General features: G+C 35.2%; 1 protein-coding gene across 1 annotated transcript in view; it reads left to right on the top strand.

The window, feature by feature from the left end:
* LOC106877687 (uncharacterized) overlaps positions 1-16,859 on the top strand; it is a 101,870-nt gene that overhangs the window by 13,428 nt on the left and 71,583 nt on the right. The window contains exons 2-8 of the mRNA XM_014926634.2: positions 1,890-2,010; positions 4,258-4,314; positions 6,243-6,373; positions 8,792-8,894; positions 13,882-14,015; positions 14,921-15,026; positions 16,536-16,603. Coding sequence (XP_014782120.2) covers positions 1,906-2,010; positions 4,258-4,314; positions 6,243-6,373; positions 8,792-8,894; positions 13,882-14,015; positions 14,921-15,026; positions 16,536-16,603 — 704 coding nt within the window. The 5' untranslated portion in view covers positions 1,890-1,905. The remainder of the gene's footprint in view (positions 1-1,889; positions 2,011-4,257; positions 4,315-6,242; positions 6,374-8,791; positions 8,895-13,881; positions 14,016-14,920; positions 15,027-16,535; positions 16,604-16,859) is intronic.

Below are 16,859 nucleotides of genomic sequence, written 5' to 3'. Positions count from 1 at the left end.
TATATATATATATATATATATATATATATATATATGTGTGTGTGTGTGTGTGTGTATATGTTTGTGTGTCTGTGTTTGTCCCCTTAACATCGCTTGACAACCGATGGTGGTGCCTTTACATCCCCTTAACTTAGCGGTTCGGCAAAAGAGACTGATAGAATAAGTACTAGGCTTACAAAGAAAATATCCTGAGGTTGATTTGCTCGACTGAAGGTGGTGCTCCAGCATGGCCGCAGTCAAATGACTGAAACAAATAAAAGAATAAAATATGTAAGGCAGTGAACTAGCAGAATCATTAGCATGTTGAACAAAATGCTGCTAAGCATTTTTTACATTCTGAGTTCAAATTCCACTGAGGCTGACTTTTGCTTTTCATCCTTTTGGGGTCAATAAATTAAGTACCAGTTGAGCATGGAGGGTGGGAGTTGATGTGATTGACTTACTCCCTCCCCTGAAATACTGGCCTTATGAAAATTTGAAATTAATTCAAATTTTATAGATTAGCCAAATCTACAATATCTACCTTTTAGAAGAGAATGGGGAGGGAAAGAAAAAGAAAAAAAAAAGACAACCCAAAGTACATCAGTAGTTAAAGGTATCTGCAGGCTTAAAAAATACTCATACCAGTGTACTAATGAGATGGAAAATATTTTATGAACGCTGATCAAAGAAAAATAATTAGCTGATGATTAAATGAGTGTAGTAATATTTTAATAAGTTTTAATGATTTTACCCCCAAGGCATGCAAACAATAGAAAAAGGAAAAACCCTCAATGAAATATTTTATTAAATTATAAAAAAATAAGCTGAACATTAAGTTACAAAAAAAAAAAAAAAAAAAAGAAACTGTAGTTCAGTTCATGCAAACAATACATGTTTTATTTATTAAAAATATAATTTAAGTACATGTATAACACATATGTGTATGATACATATATAATAGAAAATTACATTAAAATACAAATCCCAAACCTAAGAAAACAGGAGCATGAGTGAAGAAAGAAAGAAAAAGGAGAAAAAGAGAAAGAAAGAAAAAAAAAACATGAATTCAACACTGAGTGCTTCAGTTGGTTGCATATCACAAGGTTCAGTGGAACTTCCTGAAGTAAGTCAACATACAGCATTGCAACATACAGAATAGCAACATACAGAATAGCCAAACACCCTCATGGGCATTACTCGGCACTTCAGTAAGGTGAGCCACCAATGATGACAATAGCTTTTTTGTTATCAGCCTAGCCCTTCCAAACATCTCAAACTCCACAGGCTGGAAGAAATGGTTCACTGACAAGTTCTGATACTTAAAGATTTTGTTCTGTTCACCTACAGAAACAGTGACCCTCCCATTTACTACATCATCCAGGATGTGAGAAGGAGCAAAAGAGCCACAGACTGTGACATCCCAGATGAGACACCTACCTCTTACATAGGGACAAAGTGGAAGACCATCTGATCTCTTCCCATCACTTCTGGATAATCCTGATGACTCCAGAACTGAGGGGATATTAACCTGAGCCAGAGCCTGCTTTATGATTACGTTGATGCATTTATTCTGAAAAAGCCAAGTTTGAGAGAGATACTGCTCGTACCAGCCCCTATAGGGAGCTGAAGCTAGTAGGAATTGGTTCAAATGTTTAAAAAAATTTGTTGAAAGGTAAGTGGATGAATCTGGGTTTTATTGTGCATATATAATTATATGTGTTCCTTTATGTAGTTTTTTTGCCAAAGACTTCAATTTTTAATTTAGGTTTTGATTTAAAGCATTTTTCATCAAACTATATTGTACATCAACATTAATCTGCCATTTAAAAAAATAAAAATTTAACACTAATTTCTTTATTTCTCAGAATTAAATAGCTGTATTATGTTTCTTTATTAATTGTCCACAGCAAACACTGGAACAAGATGGGGTTTAACAAAGCTCTGCTTGTTAAACGGTTCTCAATAGACAATTGGATTGATTATGGTCGAGCTAAATATTATTTGGAGAAAAACAATTGGAAAATTGATGTAAGTCATTTTTCATTTTATTTGTCAACTACTGCAGTCTTACTTGTGAGGCTAACAGGCTTGCTTTTGATTTATGTATGTATGTGTGTTTACGCTGAATCACTTTTATGTCATGTAGTCTAACAGTTTGTCAAACAGAGATCAAAGTGGATGAATTTATTACACATTTTGAAATGTTTCACTGTCTCAACGAGACAGATGTCTGAATTTATGGATTGATTAATGAATGGAACTTGTAAAATGTTCTTGTTAAGAAATACGATTACATAGCAATCCACTTTTTCTTCATTTACATTTCTAACAATAAGCCCTGCTGCCTTAATTAATTAAACATTTCTCAACCAGGTCGTCCATATATAAGTAAACTCATCCATTTTGTAACCATGTCTAATTGCTCACAAAAGTTATGACTATTATCATCATCATCATTTAATGTCTGCTTTCATGCTGGCATGGGTTGGATGGTTTGATTGAAGACTGGTAAGCTGGTGGACTGCACCAGGTTCCAATCTGATTTGGCAAGGTTTCTACAGCTGGATGCCCTTCCTAATGCCAACCACTCCAAGAGTGTAGTGAGTGTATTTTACATGCCACTGGCCTGACACTGACATTGGCCATAACTATGCTCTCACCTGGCTTAACAGGTCTACACAAGCATTACCCGTCACTGCCTTCATGAGGCCCAATGTTCAAACAGTGCTTTTTACATGCCACCAGCATGGGTGCCAGTCAGACAGCAATGGCATCAGCCATGCCTATGATTTCACTTGGTTTGACAGGTCTTCACAGGCACAGCATATCACCCAATGGTTGAAGGGTGCTTTGCATATCACCCAAGGATTGAAGGGTGCTTAATATCAGTCAGTTATTGTATAATACTGGCACTCTGTCTGTTGTGATGATGAGTGTTCCAGTTGATCTGATCAGCACGACAGTCTGCTCATAAAATTAATGTGCAGCTGGTTGAGTACTCAAATCTGGCCCTTTGAAATACAGGTACTACTTATTTCTGCCAGGTGAATGAAGTGGAACAACATAAAGTGTCTTGCTGAATGACACATCATGCTGCTGGGAATTGAACTTATATATTTTGATTGTGAGCCAGATACTCTAACCACTGAGCCACGTGTCTTCACCATTAAATAATACATTTTATATAATCAATATGACAATATCATTATCTCCTATAAGGTGGTGAGCTGGCAGAAACGTTAGCATGCCGGGCAAAATGCTTAGTGATATTTCGTCTGTCTTTACGTTCTGAGTTCAAGTTCCACCAAGGTCAACTTTGCCTTTCATCCTTTCGGGGTCGATAAATTAAGTACCAGTTGTGTACTGAGGTCAATCTAATCGACTGGCCCCCTTCCCAAAAACTTTGGGTCTTGTGCCTAGAGTAGAAAAGAATATCATTATCTTCTATGTTTTAAAAAGTATATGATTTATCAACCATTTTTATTGAAACAATTGTAAATGGTAGAATCAATGAAATACCAATTCTATCCTTTATTTGTTATGCACAATCCCTGACTGAAAGTCATCTTCTGGGTTTTCAGATCCTTTCTTGCATACTCTGTGTGTGTGGTGGGGGTGCACACGCATGTGTGTGTGTGTGTGTCTTTGTGTCTCTGTTTGTTCCCCCACTACCACTTGTAAACCAATGTCAGCATGTTTATGTCTCCATAACTTAATGGTCCGGCAAAAGAGACCAATAAGATAAGCACCAAGTTTAAAAGAAAAGTCCTGGGGTTGACTAAAATTCTTCAAGGCAGTGCCCCAGCATGGCCACAGTCTGATGAACGAAACAAGTAAAAGATAGATGATATAACCTGATACATGAATGTAAGTGATACTATGAACATATACAGGTGCCTCTTATCTGGCAACCGTGGGACCGGAGATGATCCAGATTTATGGATTTTCCGAATTTCTGGACGCAGGCTAACTATATACTGAAAATATAAAATAAACAACAAAAAGTAAGAACAAAATTGTATAATATATACAAATTAATACATTTCTAGAGCAGGGTCTGTTTGATCTCTATTAAGCCATTTAAAAGCTATGGAAACCAAAACAAAGTGACCGTGTGGCAAACTACTACAGCCCGTAAAATTCAAAGCCAGCCAGTTTAAAAAATAACTGAATTTCTGGATTCTAGATAAGAGGTCTGATACCTGTGTAACTAACACAAGAAAAATAAATGTTTATTGAGCCTTAGTATAATAATTTTCTTTTCTTTTTCCACAGGCTGCTACTAAGCAGTTCAATAGTGAACTTGTTCAAGATGAAAATGCAAAAGACTTGGTAGGTAGCTTTTTATTTAGTTATATTTCTTATGTTAGTTATATGTGTTACATTTTTATGTTATTATAGAAAAACAGTAATAAACTTACAAAAGAATTAAGGCATGAAATTCTTAATAGACAATAAGCAATAGCTAACATTGTAATAAAGATTATTTATTGAGCAGGCTTGGATGAACTGAGTCAATGACACTGATTGCATCATCATCATCATCATCGTTTAACGTCTGCTTTCCATGCTAGCATGGGTTGGATGATTTAACTGAGGACTGAAACCGGATGGCAACACCAGGCTCCAATCTGATTTGGCAGAGTTTCTACAGCTGGATGCCCTTCCTAACGCCAACCACTCAGAGAGTGTAGTGGGTGCTTTTACATGTCACCCGCATGAAGGCCAGTCAGGCAGTACTGGCAACGGCCACGCATATATATATATATAACATGTATTAGTTGTATTTGTTTTATTCTTCTCAGAATGATGAAATTGAAATTGGCGATTCAGTGGGCACAGTGCTGGTCTGTTGTAGGATTACTCATTCTTGCCAACTGAATGGACTGGAGCAACGTGAAATGAAATGTTATTCTCAAGAATGCAACATGTCGCCTGGTCCAGGAATTGAAATCGCAATCTTATGATCATGAATCCAACATCCTAACCACTAAGCCATGCGCAACGTGATATAAATTAAGTTGTCATGAAGAGGAGATATCTGATATATGAGGCATCTACTGAAAAACCTTAGAAATGCTTTATATTTTCTCTTCTTCATGGCAAACTAAGTTATATGAATAGTAAGGTTGCTGCTAACATGCTTCAAGCAGTAAGAGAAGAGATTTTAATTGACTGAAATTACAAACTTAATGAGAACAAACAAAAAAAAAAAAATCATGTGCTTGATGATTAAATTTGGTTAAGAAAAGTAGGATAAGTAACTCCAGAATTTAATGAATTAAGATTAGAATGGAGTGAGAGGTAAACACTATTGAAACTATGGACAGGTTTCAGCATTATCAGACCTCTTTAGCAAAGTATTCTTAGTATTTCTAGAGCTAAAATGACTGAATATAGAGTTATAATGAATAGATACTGGTTGGAATGACAACTTGAAATAATGATTGAGGAGAAAATGGCTAGGGACTCCTGCTAAATGGAAAGCAAATAGTAAAGTGGATACTAACATAATATAGTTTTAATTCATCCTCCTCATCATCATCATTTAACATCTGCTTTTCATACTGGCATGGGTTGGATGATTTGACTGAGGACTGGCGAGCCAGGTGGGTGCACCAGGCTCCAATCTGATCTGGCAGAGTTTCTACAGCTGGATGCCCTTCCTAATGCCAACCACTCTGAGAGTGTAGTGGGTGATTTTACGTGCCACAGGCACGAGGGCCAGTGAGTCAAGAAATTGTAATAAATGGAAGTTAAACCCATAGTGAAGAGAACAAAATCATTAGCTTCATTATCATCATCATCATCATCATCATCATCATCATTGTTGTTGTCATCATCATTTAGCATCTGTTTTCCATGCTGGCATGGGTTGGATAGTCTGAGAGGAGCTGACCAGCCAGAATGCTGTACCAGGCTCCAATTATCTGTTTTGGCATGGTTTCTGTGGCTGGATGCTCTTCCTAATGCCAACCACTTTACAGTGGACCTGGTGCTTTTTATGTGGCACCAGCACCAGTGCTTTTTATGTGGCACCATCACCAGTGCTTTTTACATGACACTAACATGGATGCTTTTAACATGGCATCAGTATGGATGCTTTATTCATGAAACCAGCATAAGTGCTTTATACACGACATTATTAGCCTAATGATTATTTTTATTGAACATTTTATATTTGCTATATGCAGAAGCAGGCAATCATCAATTTTCTTGGATTATCCTGTTTAACTTGTGTAATGCATATTGTTTTGTAGACTTTGTCCAGACATTTGAGAATAGTCAAGCATACATCTGCAGAGTCTGAGAAACACATTCTTATGCCTGGTGAGTGTGTGTCTGTTGAAGGTGATAATGAAATAATCCTTTTAAAAGAAGGAGATGAAGGGTGAGTATTATTTTCTGAATGTTTCAATGAGATATTAGAATGGGCTAGTAATCACTCATGAAAAGAAAAACTGGAGGTCCCCATAGCTTTGTAGCAAACTCATTAGAGGCGGAGAGAGAACATAGGTTCGTTTGCCCGAACAGGAGAAATTGTTGATTTCTCATTGGTTAAAAATTACTGCCCGTATACGAATTCTGAACTTTCATTAAAGAAATCTTTCACAAAGTACAGTTCTTAGAATTCCTGTATGAGCAGTTATAAAAACCCTGATTTTTGGGAAATTCTCCAGTGATCGTTGATTGTCACTCAAATCCACGACACTCACCCTTTTGAGTATCGGCTAATCTTTATGCCATGTTCAATACTCAAATCCAACAAGATTGAATTGTTGTGAACTCTAGTAGTTAGTATGAAAGATTAGTTAGTGTGAATTTTAAGTTGTAATTCTCTACGACAAAATGACCTTACTTTCCAATTGTACTATGCCAAATGTACATAAATAAACTAATGTAGAAATTATTTTCCTTTACTTCATGTTCTTTCAACTTGTTAAATTTATTTCTGTATTTATGAAACTGTGTATTTTTTTATGTAACGGTAAAAAGAATATGAATCCACATCTTCAACATACATGCACACATTAAACACACGTTCTGTGTCTTGGTATGTATAATTCATCATAACATTTACGCAGCCTGAATTAAGAGTTATGCATGGTGATAAATATTTATAATTAAGTTATAAGTGACAAGTTTACCATCATAGCTTCTTACTTAAGAAATAGTAATATTTGTTATACCTTACAATCAAAAACATTAAAAATAAGATACAGTATTCACCTCCGACCGTCACAGCTTCAATGGATTGTGATATATCAAAACACACAATGGAGCAAGTAAACAAACTGAACTTCATAGTGGGGGGTGGGAAATGAAAAAGAATATAGTGTGATTAAATATTTCAGTGGTTAGCTATGTGGAGAAGGGGAAATGAAGGCAGTGATACAAAGCAGTATTGTGAAGAAGCTAGGAATTATATTATGGCAGTATTAAATGGACTTGTGGGCTGTTGTTGTTGTTGTTGGCTGGTATGAAGTAAATGACTGGTTAAATTGCTGAATGAAAATATATTCTTTGGGTTGCATGAAGAAATAACTGAACATCTGCAAACATTTAGCAGATTTTATTGCACATAGTGTTTTAACTGTGTTGGTCTTTTATAAATACTAACATCACCAGCATCATCATTGTTTAATGTCTACCTTGAATGGATTGGATGGTTTAATAGGAGCTGGCCTGGCAGAAGACTACACTAAACTTCTGTGTGTGTTTTGGCTGGTTTTTAAGGCTGGATGCCCTTTCTAACATCAACCACCCCACATAGTGGACTGTGTGCTTTTTATGTGGCATCAGCACAGGTGAGTTCAGCTTTATGGCATTGTTTTTACAGCTGGATACTTTTCCAAATGCCAACCACTTTACAGTGTGGACTGGATGCTTTTTACAGGACACCATCACTAGCAGGATCACCAAGTAACTTGCAAGACAAAAAATTTTGGGGAGGGAAGGAGTAATTAGAGGAGGTGATCTTGTATCAGGTGCTAAAAGGTTTAAGTGTGACAGAGACAGAAAGACAGAAAAAGGGTCTACCTCTTCCACAGATTCCTTCAACTGCTAGGGTGTGGTACTTTTTCACACAGCTGTCCTCATCCATTTGCACCACATTTGCTTAAAATTTATTATTCTGAAGAACATATTGTTGCTATTATGTTAAACTGTCATATGTCCAAGTTTGACCAAATGCATTTTTTTCAATATTTATTTTTGCTTGCAATAGCTAGTTCTTTTGGTCAAAGTATCATATCTCCAGCTGCTTCAGATTGCTATGGAATGGTGAAACCATTTTTTCATTTTCTGAAAAAGCAATGTTTTGGACTTACAACACTTTTGCATAATAGCAATGATATAGTCTTGCTAAATAAGTAAAAAACTATGGTTTAACCCTTTACCATTCAGATTACTGTTAAATGTAATCCTTATTTATCTCTGTTGTTTTGAATGAATCATGCATTATCTCAAAAGCTTCAAGATTTCAATGATGTAATTGTTTAACCTTAGACTGACGTTGTTGGGTAGGTGTGAGAGGCCAGATCTGGCTGGTTTGAACATAAAACAGAATATTTGGGCCAAATATGGCTGGTTTAAATATTAAAGGGTTAAACATAGATATATTTTGGAATACTGACAAATTTTCTTTTATTGGTTTTCATACTATGTTTGATATAAAAAGAAATCTCTCTTGAAATAGAATGTTCATGTGTCAAAGTTAATTTTTCAGAAAACGTTTGTATAATTTTCCTGTGTTAAAAAAATTAAACTACAAATAATGTTATTTGATTTTTTTAAAAATTAATTACAGGGATGACAAGGAAACAAAAATGGACCAGTTAATTAGAAAGGTTCCAAGACTGGATGTGGGCAAAGCTAAGTTCTTTTTGGATAAATGCAATTGGAATTTACAGGTACTGTTGATATTTACCATGCTGATTATATATTCTGAATCGAAGTGAATTGTATAATGAAAAATAATGATGGAAAGTATGGCTGTGTGGTTAAAAAGTCCTTTTCACAGATGTATTCTGGGTTCAATTCCACCCAGTCACACTTTGGGCCAGTAGCTTGCACCGTGGGTCTTCAGTTGAACAATGATTTGTGAGTGAAATTTAAGAAATGGAACCTATGTGGAAGTCTGTTGTGTGTGTGTATGTGCATGCATGTGTGTGCATGCATGTGTGTGCACGAGTGATCCGGTGTAAATCAGTACCAATACTTTGCAGCATTTTTGTTCCTAAATGATTGTAACTCAATTTGTTGTGGGACTTAGCCTTCAGATAAATAGAGATTGATAAAATAGGTACCAGATTAAGTACAAGGATCAAGGTCTTTATTTTCATTGTTTTATACTGGCATGGATTGGATGGTTCACCACTCCTAGTGGATCCAGGGGCCTATGTCACACTTGAAATTTCAATTTTTGGTTTGGATGTCCTTCCTTATGACAACCTCTTTATAGAGTGTGCTAGGTATATTTTATAATGTCACCAGCATCAGAGAGGTTTCACACATCTCTGGCAAGACTAATGGATCCCCTTTGTCTGTTGAAATCAGAATTAATGTGGATGGTGTTTGAATCAGAATTAATACAGCATATGTAAACTATGTCAATAAGGAGGAAGCTGATGTCTGTGAGACTGCATGTTTTATCCAAAGAGGATAGAATCTTCCAGTTCAATGAGAAATTTGGCCATGTGTTTACAGTTACTAATTATGTTGGAGCTGGAATTTACTAGGTTCATGGAGTTGTTGGATCTAAAAAGAATATGAGATTTTCAGCTACACAAAGCCTGCATCTCTTTGATCCATTTACAAAAAAAATTGATCACACCATCATGCTCCACTTGATTGTGTGTGGTGTTTGGTGTGTGGTTGACCTTCAGTTCCCATATATGACTAGTTAACTTTGTAGCTTTATTCTTACATATGTGCTGAAAAGGAAACCAGTTGCTTGTGTATCTTTTTTTGAAATTTGTTTTTCATAAACCAGCATGGTTGTGTGGTAAAAAGTTTGCTTCCCAATCACTTGGTTCCAGGTTCACTCACACTGCATTGCACCTAGGGCAAGTGTCTTCTACTATAGCCTCGGGCCAACAAAAGCCTTATGAGTAGATTTGATAGATGGAAACTGAAAGAAGCCCATCATATATATGTGTGTTTGTGTTTGTGCTTGTCCACCACCACTTGACAACCAATGTTGGTGTGTTTATGTTCATGTCAATTAGCAGATTGGCAAAAAAAAAGGACCAATAGAATAAGTACCAGGTTTGAAAAAATAATTCCTGGAGTCAATTCATTTGACTAAAATTCTTCAAGGCAGTGCTCCAGCATGGCCAAAGTCAGCTGGCTGAAGCAAGTTAAAAAAAAAAGTAATTTTTCTTTTGGAATTCCTTACTTTGGAGCACTACAGTGACTTTGGCTTCATAAACCACTGAGTTGGTCAAGCATGTGTGATTGAGTGGGCAAGCTTCAGAGTCTCTTGAATTCTTGGTGTGACCTGCAAGTGATATGTTTTTCATACTGGGAAAGCATGTAAAGGAATTTTTCTCTGAATGTCTATTAAAAATTTAATTTTCTTGTATTTATTGTTTACTAGGAAATGCCTGTCTATTAAAGTAAGGAATTTTTTTTACCTACATTAGTCATAACATTCAAAGAGAAAGTTTGTGGGTGTGTGGGGAGAACCATATTATATTCCTGGGTGTATTTTATGTTTCATATTTTTAATTGAATGGTTGTAAGGCATCTTATCTTTGAAGCCATTGTTAGCCAGGATATTATATTATGGGGTTGCTTTACAAATATTTCTTTAGAAAAGGAGAAAATAGACATCCTGTTACTGATGTTGGCTGTAATGTTTTTAAATGCTAAGTGGGGTGACATGACTGTTTATGGATATACATGAGTTTCTCAATTACTTTATGATAGAGCTTATAAGAGAACAAGTTTCACTCTAGGGAATTATCTAAAAAATCAACTTCAGATAGATTAGTGGTTACAGTAATTTTGAGGCCTAACTGAGTAAAAGTATATATGAGATTTTTCCTCATATAGATTAGATGGCTGCTGACTTTAAGGAGAGAGAAAGTTGTTATTTATATTAAACTGGGGCCACTTTATTATGTCAGCAGCAAACAAATACATTGGTGTACCCATGCACACACATGTACACAGAATAAAAAATTTTTAAATGTTGGAAGAAATGTAATTGTCAAGGAAAAAGTAAGAGGTTGAATATTTAAGAGTGGTGGGAATCAGGTGGAGTTAGGAAAAAAGACGAGAAGAGGAGGAGATAAGCGTAGAGAGTAATCTTTAAGGGGAAATAATGGTTGTTAGGAATATAAGGTAAGGATGGGTAAAGATAATGATGTAGGGTAGGCACTGGTAAAGTTGGTTGTTTTCTAATTTCACAGTAGATTTATACAGTCATGCACACATACATACATATGTACACTCACTTCGCACCCGTTGTATCAACATAAATATATATGTGTGCACAGAGGGTGCATTTGTATATGCATGCACACCCCAGTATGCTAAGAGGAAAATATAAAGAGACCACAAAGTCATGGAAATATGTTAAAAGATAGTTAAAAAATGTGTTATAAATTCACAGGGAATTATTGTGGAGGACACTATCATTTGTACCTTAAAAATGTGTGGCATAACCTAATGTTTACAATTAAGAATAAGGTCATTTTGTTTTATTAATGCAATTGCTGCATTATATAATAGATAAGACTTCTGCATTGCAAAGATTGCATTTGTTGTTATAACTGCTATACAGTTTGGCATTTATACTGTATACAACCGAGTTAGGTTTTAGGCTATGAATGAACCCAGATAGATTTATGTAGCCTTCATATTAAAGTATCCTTGGTTTGATGAGTAGCTAGCTGAGTATCCCTCCTTGAATAATTATTACATGTCTCTGAGAGTAACCGTATTAATCATAGGCAAGAAGTAGTGGTATGCTGTAAGCTTTCCTATAATAAATCCTTCAGTAGGTTCCCTAGATAACTTTAATACTAAAGCAAGAGACACTGGTTGGGATGGGTATAATGTCTAAAGGTTAAATGTAAGTTATCTAATTTTTTATATGTGTATGGGTAGATGTTTTTTATTTCTTTAAATTTTACAACTTTTTAAATTTCTTAATTTTTATTTTATTTTATTGAGTTACTTTGTTGTTGTTCGTTCTGAGTTCAAATTCTGCTTAGGTCGACTTTACCTTTCATCCTTTTGGGGTTGATAAATCAAGTACCAGTTGAGTACTGGGATCGATGTAATCGATTAGTCCCCTCCCCACAAATTTCAGGCCTTGTGCCTACAGTAGAAACAATTATTATTATTGTTATTGTTTTAGTATTACCTTTTATTTTGTAAAATTCTTTTAGTTCTTTGTTTTAATGTTAATTTTATAAATTTTAATTTAATTTTTTTATCCATAATAGCTTTAATTGTTTAAATTTTAAAATTTCTTTAATTCAGGTTAATTTGAAATTATATCTGACCTCCAATTCTATTCGATTTTAAATAGCTTAACTTTATTTTATCTTTATTTTCACCTCACATTTCTCCCTTTATCTTTAATGTATATCCAAGCTCACCAAAGCTTTCTCAACCTCCCCCTCACAATATGGTTACTGCGGATATTTAATTCATTTACTAATACAATTCCCTCATTATGCATGATAGTACAAATGACTAAATATTAAAGATTTAAGTTGACCATGTGTGTAAATAGCTCATATCAGATTTCATCTCAACATTTGGAGAATATCAATTCATTTTGCAAGATAACTGATGTGAAATCATGTGTTGAAACAGATATTGCTGTACTTTGGGATGGTCATTTTATTTATTATGATTTTTTTTTTACTATTATAGTTACATAAATTTTATGCCTTATCTATTTTCATTCGTTAAAGCAGCCATAGATGTGTAATGAAAGATTTCTGGACAACATACAGGCATCAAAATAATAAAAATAATAAAATAACAATAATAAACAAGTGAAGAAAATATATATATATATATATATATATATATATATATATATATCATAGTTCGTGTGTTTATTTGGCAAAAATAAAATAATAATAATAAATAAAATGACTTTCCTGAAATGCAACAATATTTGGAGAATATCTAACCTAAAAACAATGCAAGCATGTTCTTGTATGATGACCCAACTACAGACACTTTATGTTTTGTGACTGTCCTTTCCTCAATTTCAGCTATCTTATCCCCCTTCTTCTATTGAATGCCTCCTCTCCCCTACTCTTTCTATCCCTTCCTCTCTTCTTTCCTTCTCTTCACCTTAGTCCTTCCCTTCCAAATCATCACTTGCCTTCCCCTTTCCTCTTATCTCTCTTCCACTTGCTCCCTCTCTTCTCTCCACCCCTCATGCATGTACCATTCTATCAGAAATGGCTCTGACAGAAAATAGCATTAATTTTTAAGGTCATTCAACTTTTCTCAACTGATCATTGATCATTTGAATAAACCTATCAGTAACGAACCTATGACTACAGGAAACAGTTGTAAGCCACATTTACCCCAATAAAGGAAAAATATGTAATGACCATTATTTAGACCTTGTCTATATCATCGTCATCATCATCATTTCCATTTTCTATGCTGGCATGGATTGGATGGTTTGACATGAATCTGGCCAGCTGGGAACTGTCCAAACTCCAATTGTTTGTTGTGGCTTGGTTTTTACGGCTCGATACCCTTCCTAATGCCAACCACTTAGAGTGTGTTGGATGCTTTTTACCTGCCACTGGCACAGGTGTGTTTATGCACCTGTACTAGATTATAGTTATATATTATACTATTATAGTTACATAAATTTGATATCTTATCTATTTCCCTTTCTGTGTATTGAAGGTTGCTCAAAACATTGCTGAATCAGATAATGTTGAGATTTCTAATGCAGCTGGGAAGATGAAAAAATATCCATCTCAGTATATTGATATTGTTGATGACCAAATTGTATGCAGATACTATGAGGATACTGGACCGTAAGTAAAATACACATTTCTGCTTCACTTATTTCCTTTCAATGCATTATAAGTTATTATACTGTATTATAAGTATTATACTAAAGTGATTCATATCTGTCTGGCTCTCCGTCTGTTATAACAATAAGTCTTCCAGTTGATTCAATCAATGAAACAGCTTGCTCGTGAAATTAACACGCAAGTAGCTGAGTACTCCACAGACACATATACACTTAGCTTAGTTCTGTGGGAGATTCAGCTTGACATAGAATGTAACAAGGCTAGCCCTTTGAATTACAAGTACAAATCATATTTGCTAGCTGAATGGAAGAGAGTGCCACAAAATATAGTGTTTTGCTCAAGGACACAATGTGCTGCCAGAAATTGAACTCACAACTTTACGATTGTTAGCTGAGTGCCCTAACCACTAAGCCACGAACCTTCAATGTATGTATGTTGTGAAAATTCACATTGAATGAAATGTCAAATGAGGTCATTTATCTGATAGGAGACAACTTATTTCGAAAATCCTGTACATACTTTTAGCAGCAATGCATAGTACAGTGCATGTAACAAGATTCAAAATGTAGTCCCATGGGTCAGTAGAGTAGTAAGTTTCATGCTTTTGTTACCATATTTCTGTTGAGATATTCATCCTTTGCTACAATTAATTTTGAAATTATTGAAAAATTCAGGAAAATATCTTTATTCTTGTTAAGCTGGTCTTTGGGACATGAAATAGCATTAAATTTTGGTTGTAGGGTCAGGGACAGTCTCACATTTGTTGGTACTAAATAGGTTAAAGTGATTTTTGTTAAAGAATCCTTTTAACCGACAAGGATAAAGCAACTTAGTATATTTATATAGATATTATGTTATACACATTTATATATATATATATATATATGTATATGTTTTTCTTCTAGTGAACCAGAATCACAACTTGATCTGTTTTATGTGTTACGAGAAAGATATCCTTATACAAATGGTGAAACAGTATATGTTCTGAAGAAAGCAGAATGGAATTTCATCGTATGTTTGATTAAACATATTATTAATGCTATGAAAATTATAAAGTGATCATTTTCTTATTTTATTTTTGGATGATCATGATGATGATCATCATCATTTAATGTCCGTTTTCCATGTTGGTATGAGTTGGTATTAAATGACTGAAAACTGGTAAGCTGGGGAGCTGCACCAAGTTCCAGTCTGATTTGACATGTTTTCTATGGCTGGATATCGTTACTAATGTCAACTACTCCAAGAGTGTAGTGAGTGCCTTTTTCATGCCACTGGCATGGGTACCAGTTACAAAACACCGGCGTCAGCCTCAACTATGATCTCACTTGGTTTGACAGGTCTTCTCAGACAGAAGATGTAGACTGAATCAGCCATCAACACAATCAATACTGTTTCATACACTTTGGTATTGACCTGTAGAAGGGTACTTCTAATCTTAGGTAATTCATGTTTAGTTAACTGAGAAAAACATTAATATCACAAGTACCTGGCCCATTGTTTTTGCCTGGGATAAATAATACTTTGCTTCATTGAAATATAGGGATATATGCAAGAAAGAACCAAGTGAAAGAAGATAAACCAATCCTGAAATTAACTTCGTGTTAGAATTAAATATCCCTATTTCAAGCCTAACCAAAATATATGTACACATGGCAGTGGCAATCAGTTGACAGCCAGCTAGGTGATAATAGAACTGAGTGACAACTAGCTTGATTGATACCAGCCAAAGTAACTAGGACTCTGGCATTTAGTTGGCAAGAAGTATAACTATTTAGCTCCAAGTTAGCCTTCATCATCATCATCATCATTGTTTAATGTCCGCTTTCCATGCTGGCATGGGTTGGTTGGTTTAAATGAAAACTGGTAAGCCAGGGGTCTGCACCAAGTTCCAATCTAATTTGGCAAGGTTTCTATGACTGGATGCCCTTCCTAACATCAACCACTCTGAGAGTGTAGTGGGTGCTTTTTACGTGTCACCGGCATGGGTGCCATTGACCTGACACTGGCATCAGACATGACTATGGTCTCACTTGGCTTGACAAGTCAACACAAGCACAGTATATTACCAAGACGTTTGGTCACCTGTCACTGCCTCCATGAGGCCCAATGCTTGAATGGTACTTTTTATGTGCTACTGGCACAGATGCCAGTGAGACGGCACTGGTGTCAGTCACTAAGTAAAACTCTTGTAAAATGACATTCTACCCATGATTAACTTGTTTGTTTTTGTGGGTTTTTTTTTACAATTCTCCAACAAAGTGTATCTTGAACTGAAACAAAATTTGGGCTGCTCAAGGCTGGAACATCTTTTATCAACGGTTTGATCTATCAGAGCCAACTTGGAGCTAAACTGTATGCACGGTTGCCATCATATCATATATATGTAAAAATTGAGCATCTGTAAATGATTACAAGTTTAAGTGTAGTGTAAAAAACATCATAAAAGATGAAGTTTATAGACTGATCAATCTTTACAAACACGTATCAAAAGATTATTTGATATTGTTATCTTTCCAGGTTGCTCTTTATTTAAGTGATCTCTATGTTGCCTACAGAAAATATGGAGTGTATCATTTTGAGTTCAGGTATGTATTTATTATTTATTTTGGTAAGGTGGCAGGCTGGCAGAATCTTTAGCACGCTGGGCGAAATGCTTAGCAGTATTTCATCTGTCTTTACATTCTGAGTTCAAATTCCGCCGAGGTTGACTTTGCCTTTCATCCTTTTGGGGTTGATAATTAAGTACCAGTTGCATACTGAAGTCGATCTAATCGACTGCTCCCCTCTCCCCAAAAATTTCAGGCCTTGTACCTAGAGTAGAGAAGATTATTTATTTTGGTA

Source organism: Octopus bimaculoides, chromosome 5 (genome assembly GCF_001194135.2).
Source record: "Octopus bimaculoides isolate UCB-OBI-ISO-001 chromosome 5, ASM119413v2, whole genome shotgun sequence".
In the NCBI taxonomy this organism is placed as follows: Eukaryota; Metazoa; Mollusca; class Cephalopoda; order Octopoda; family Octopodidae; genus Octopus; species Octopus bimaculoides.
Note: the sequence above shows the minus strand (reverse complement) of the source record. Positions and strands in the feature narration are given on the sequence as shown.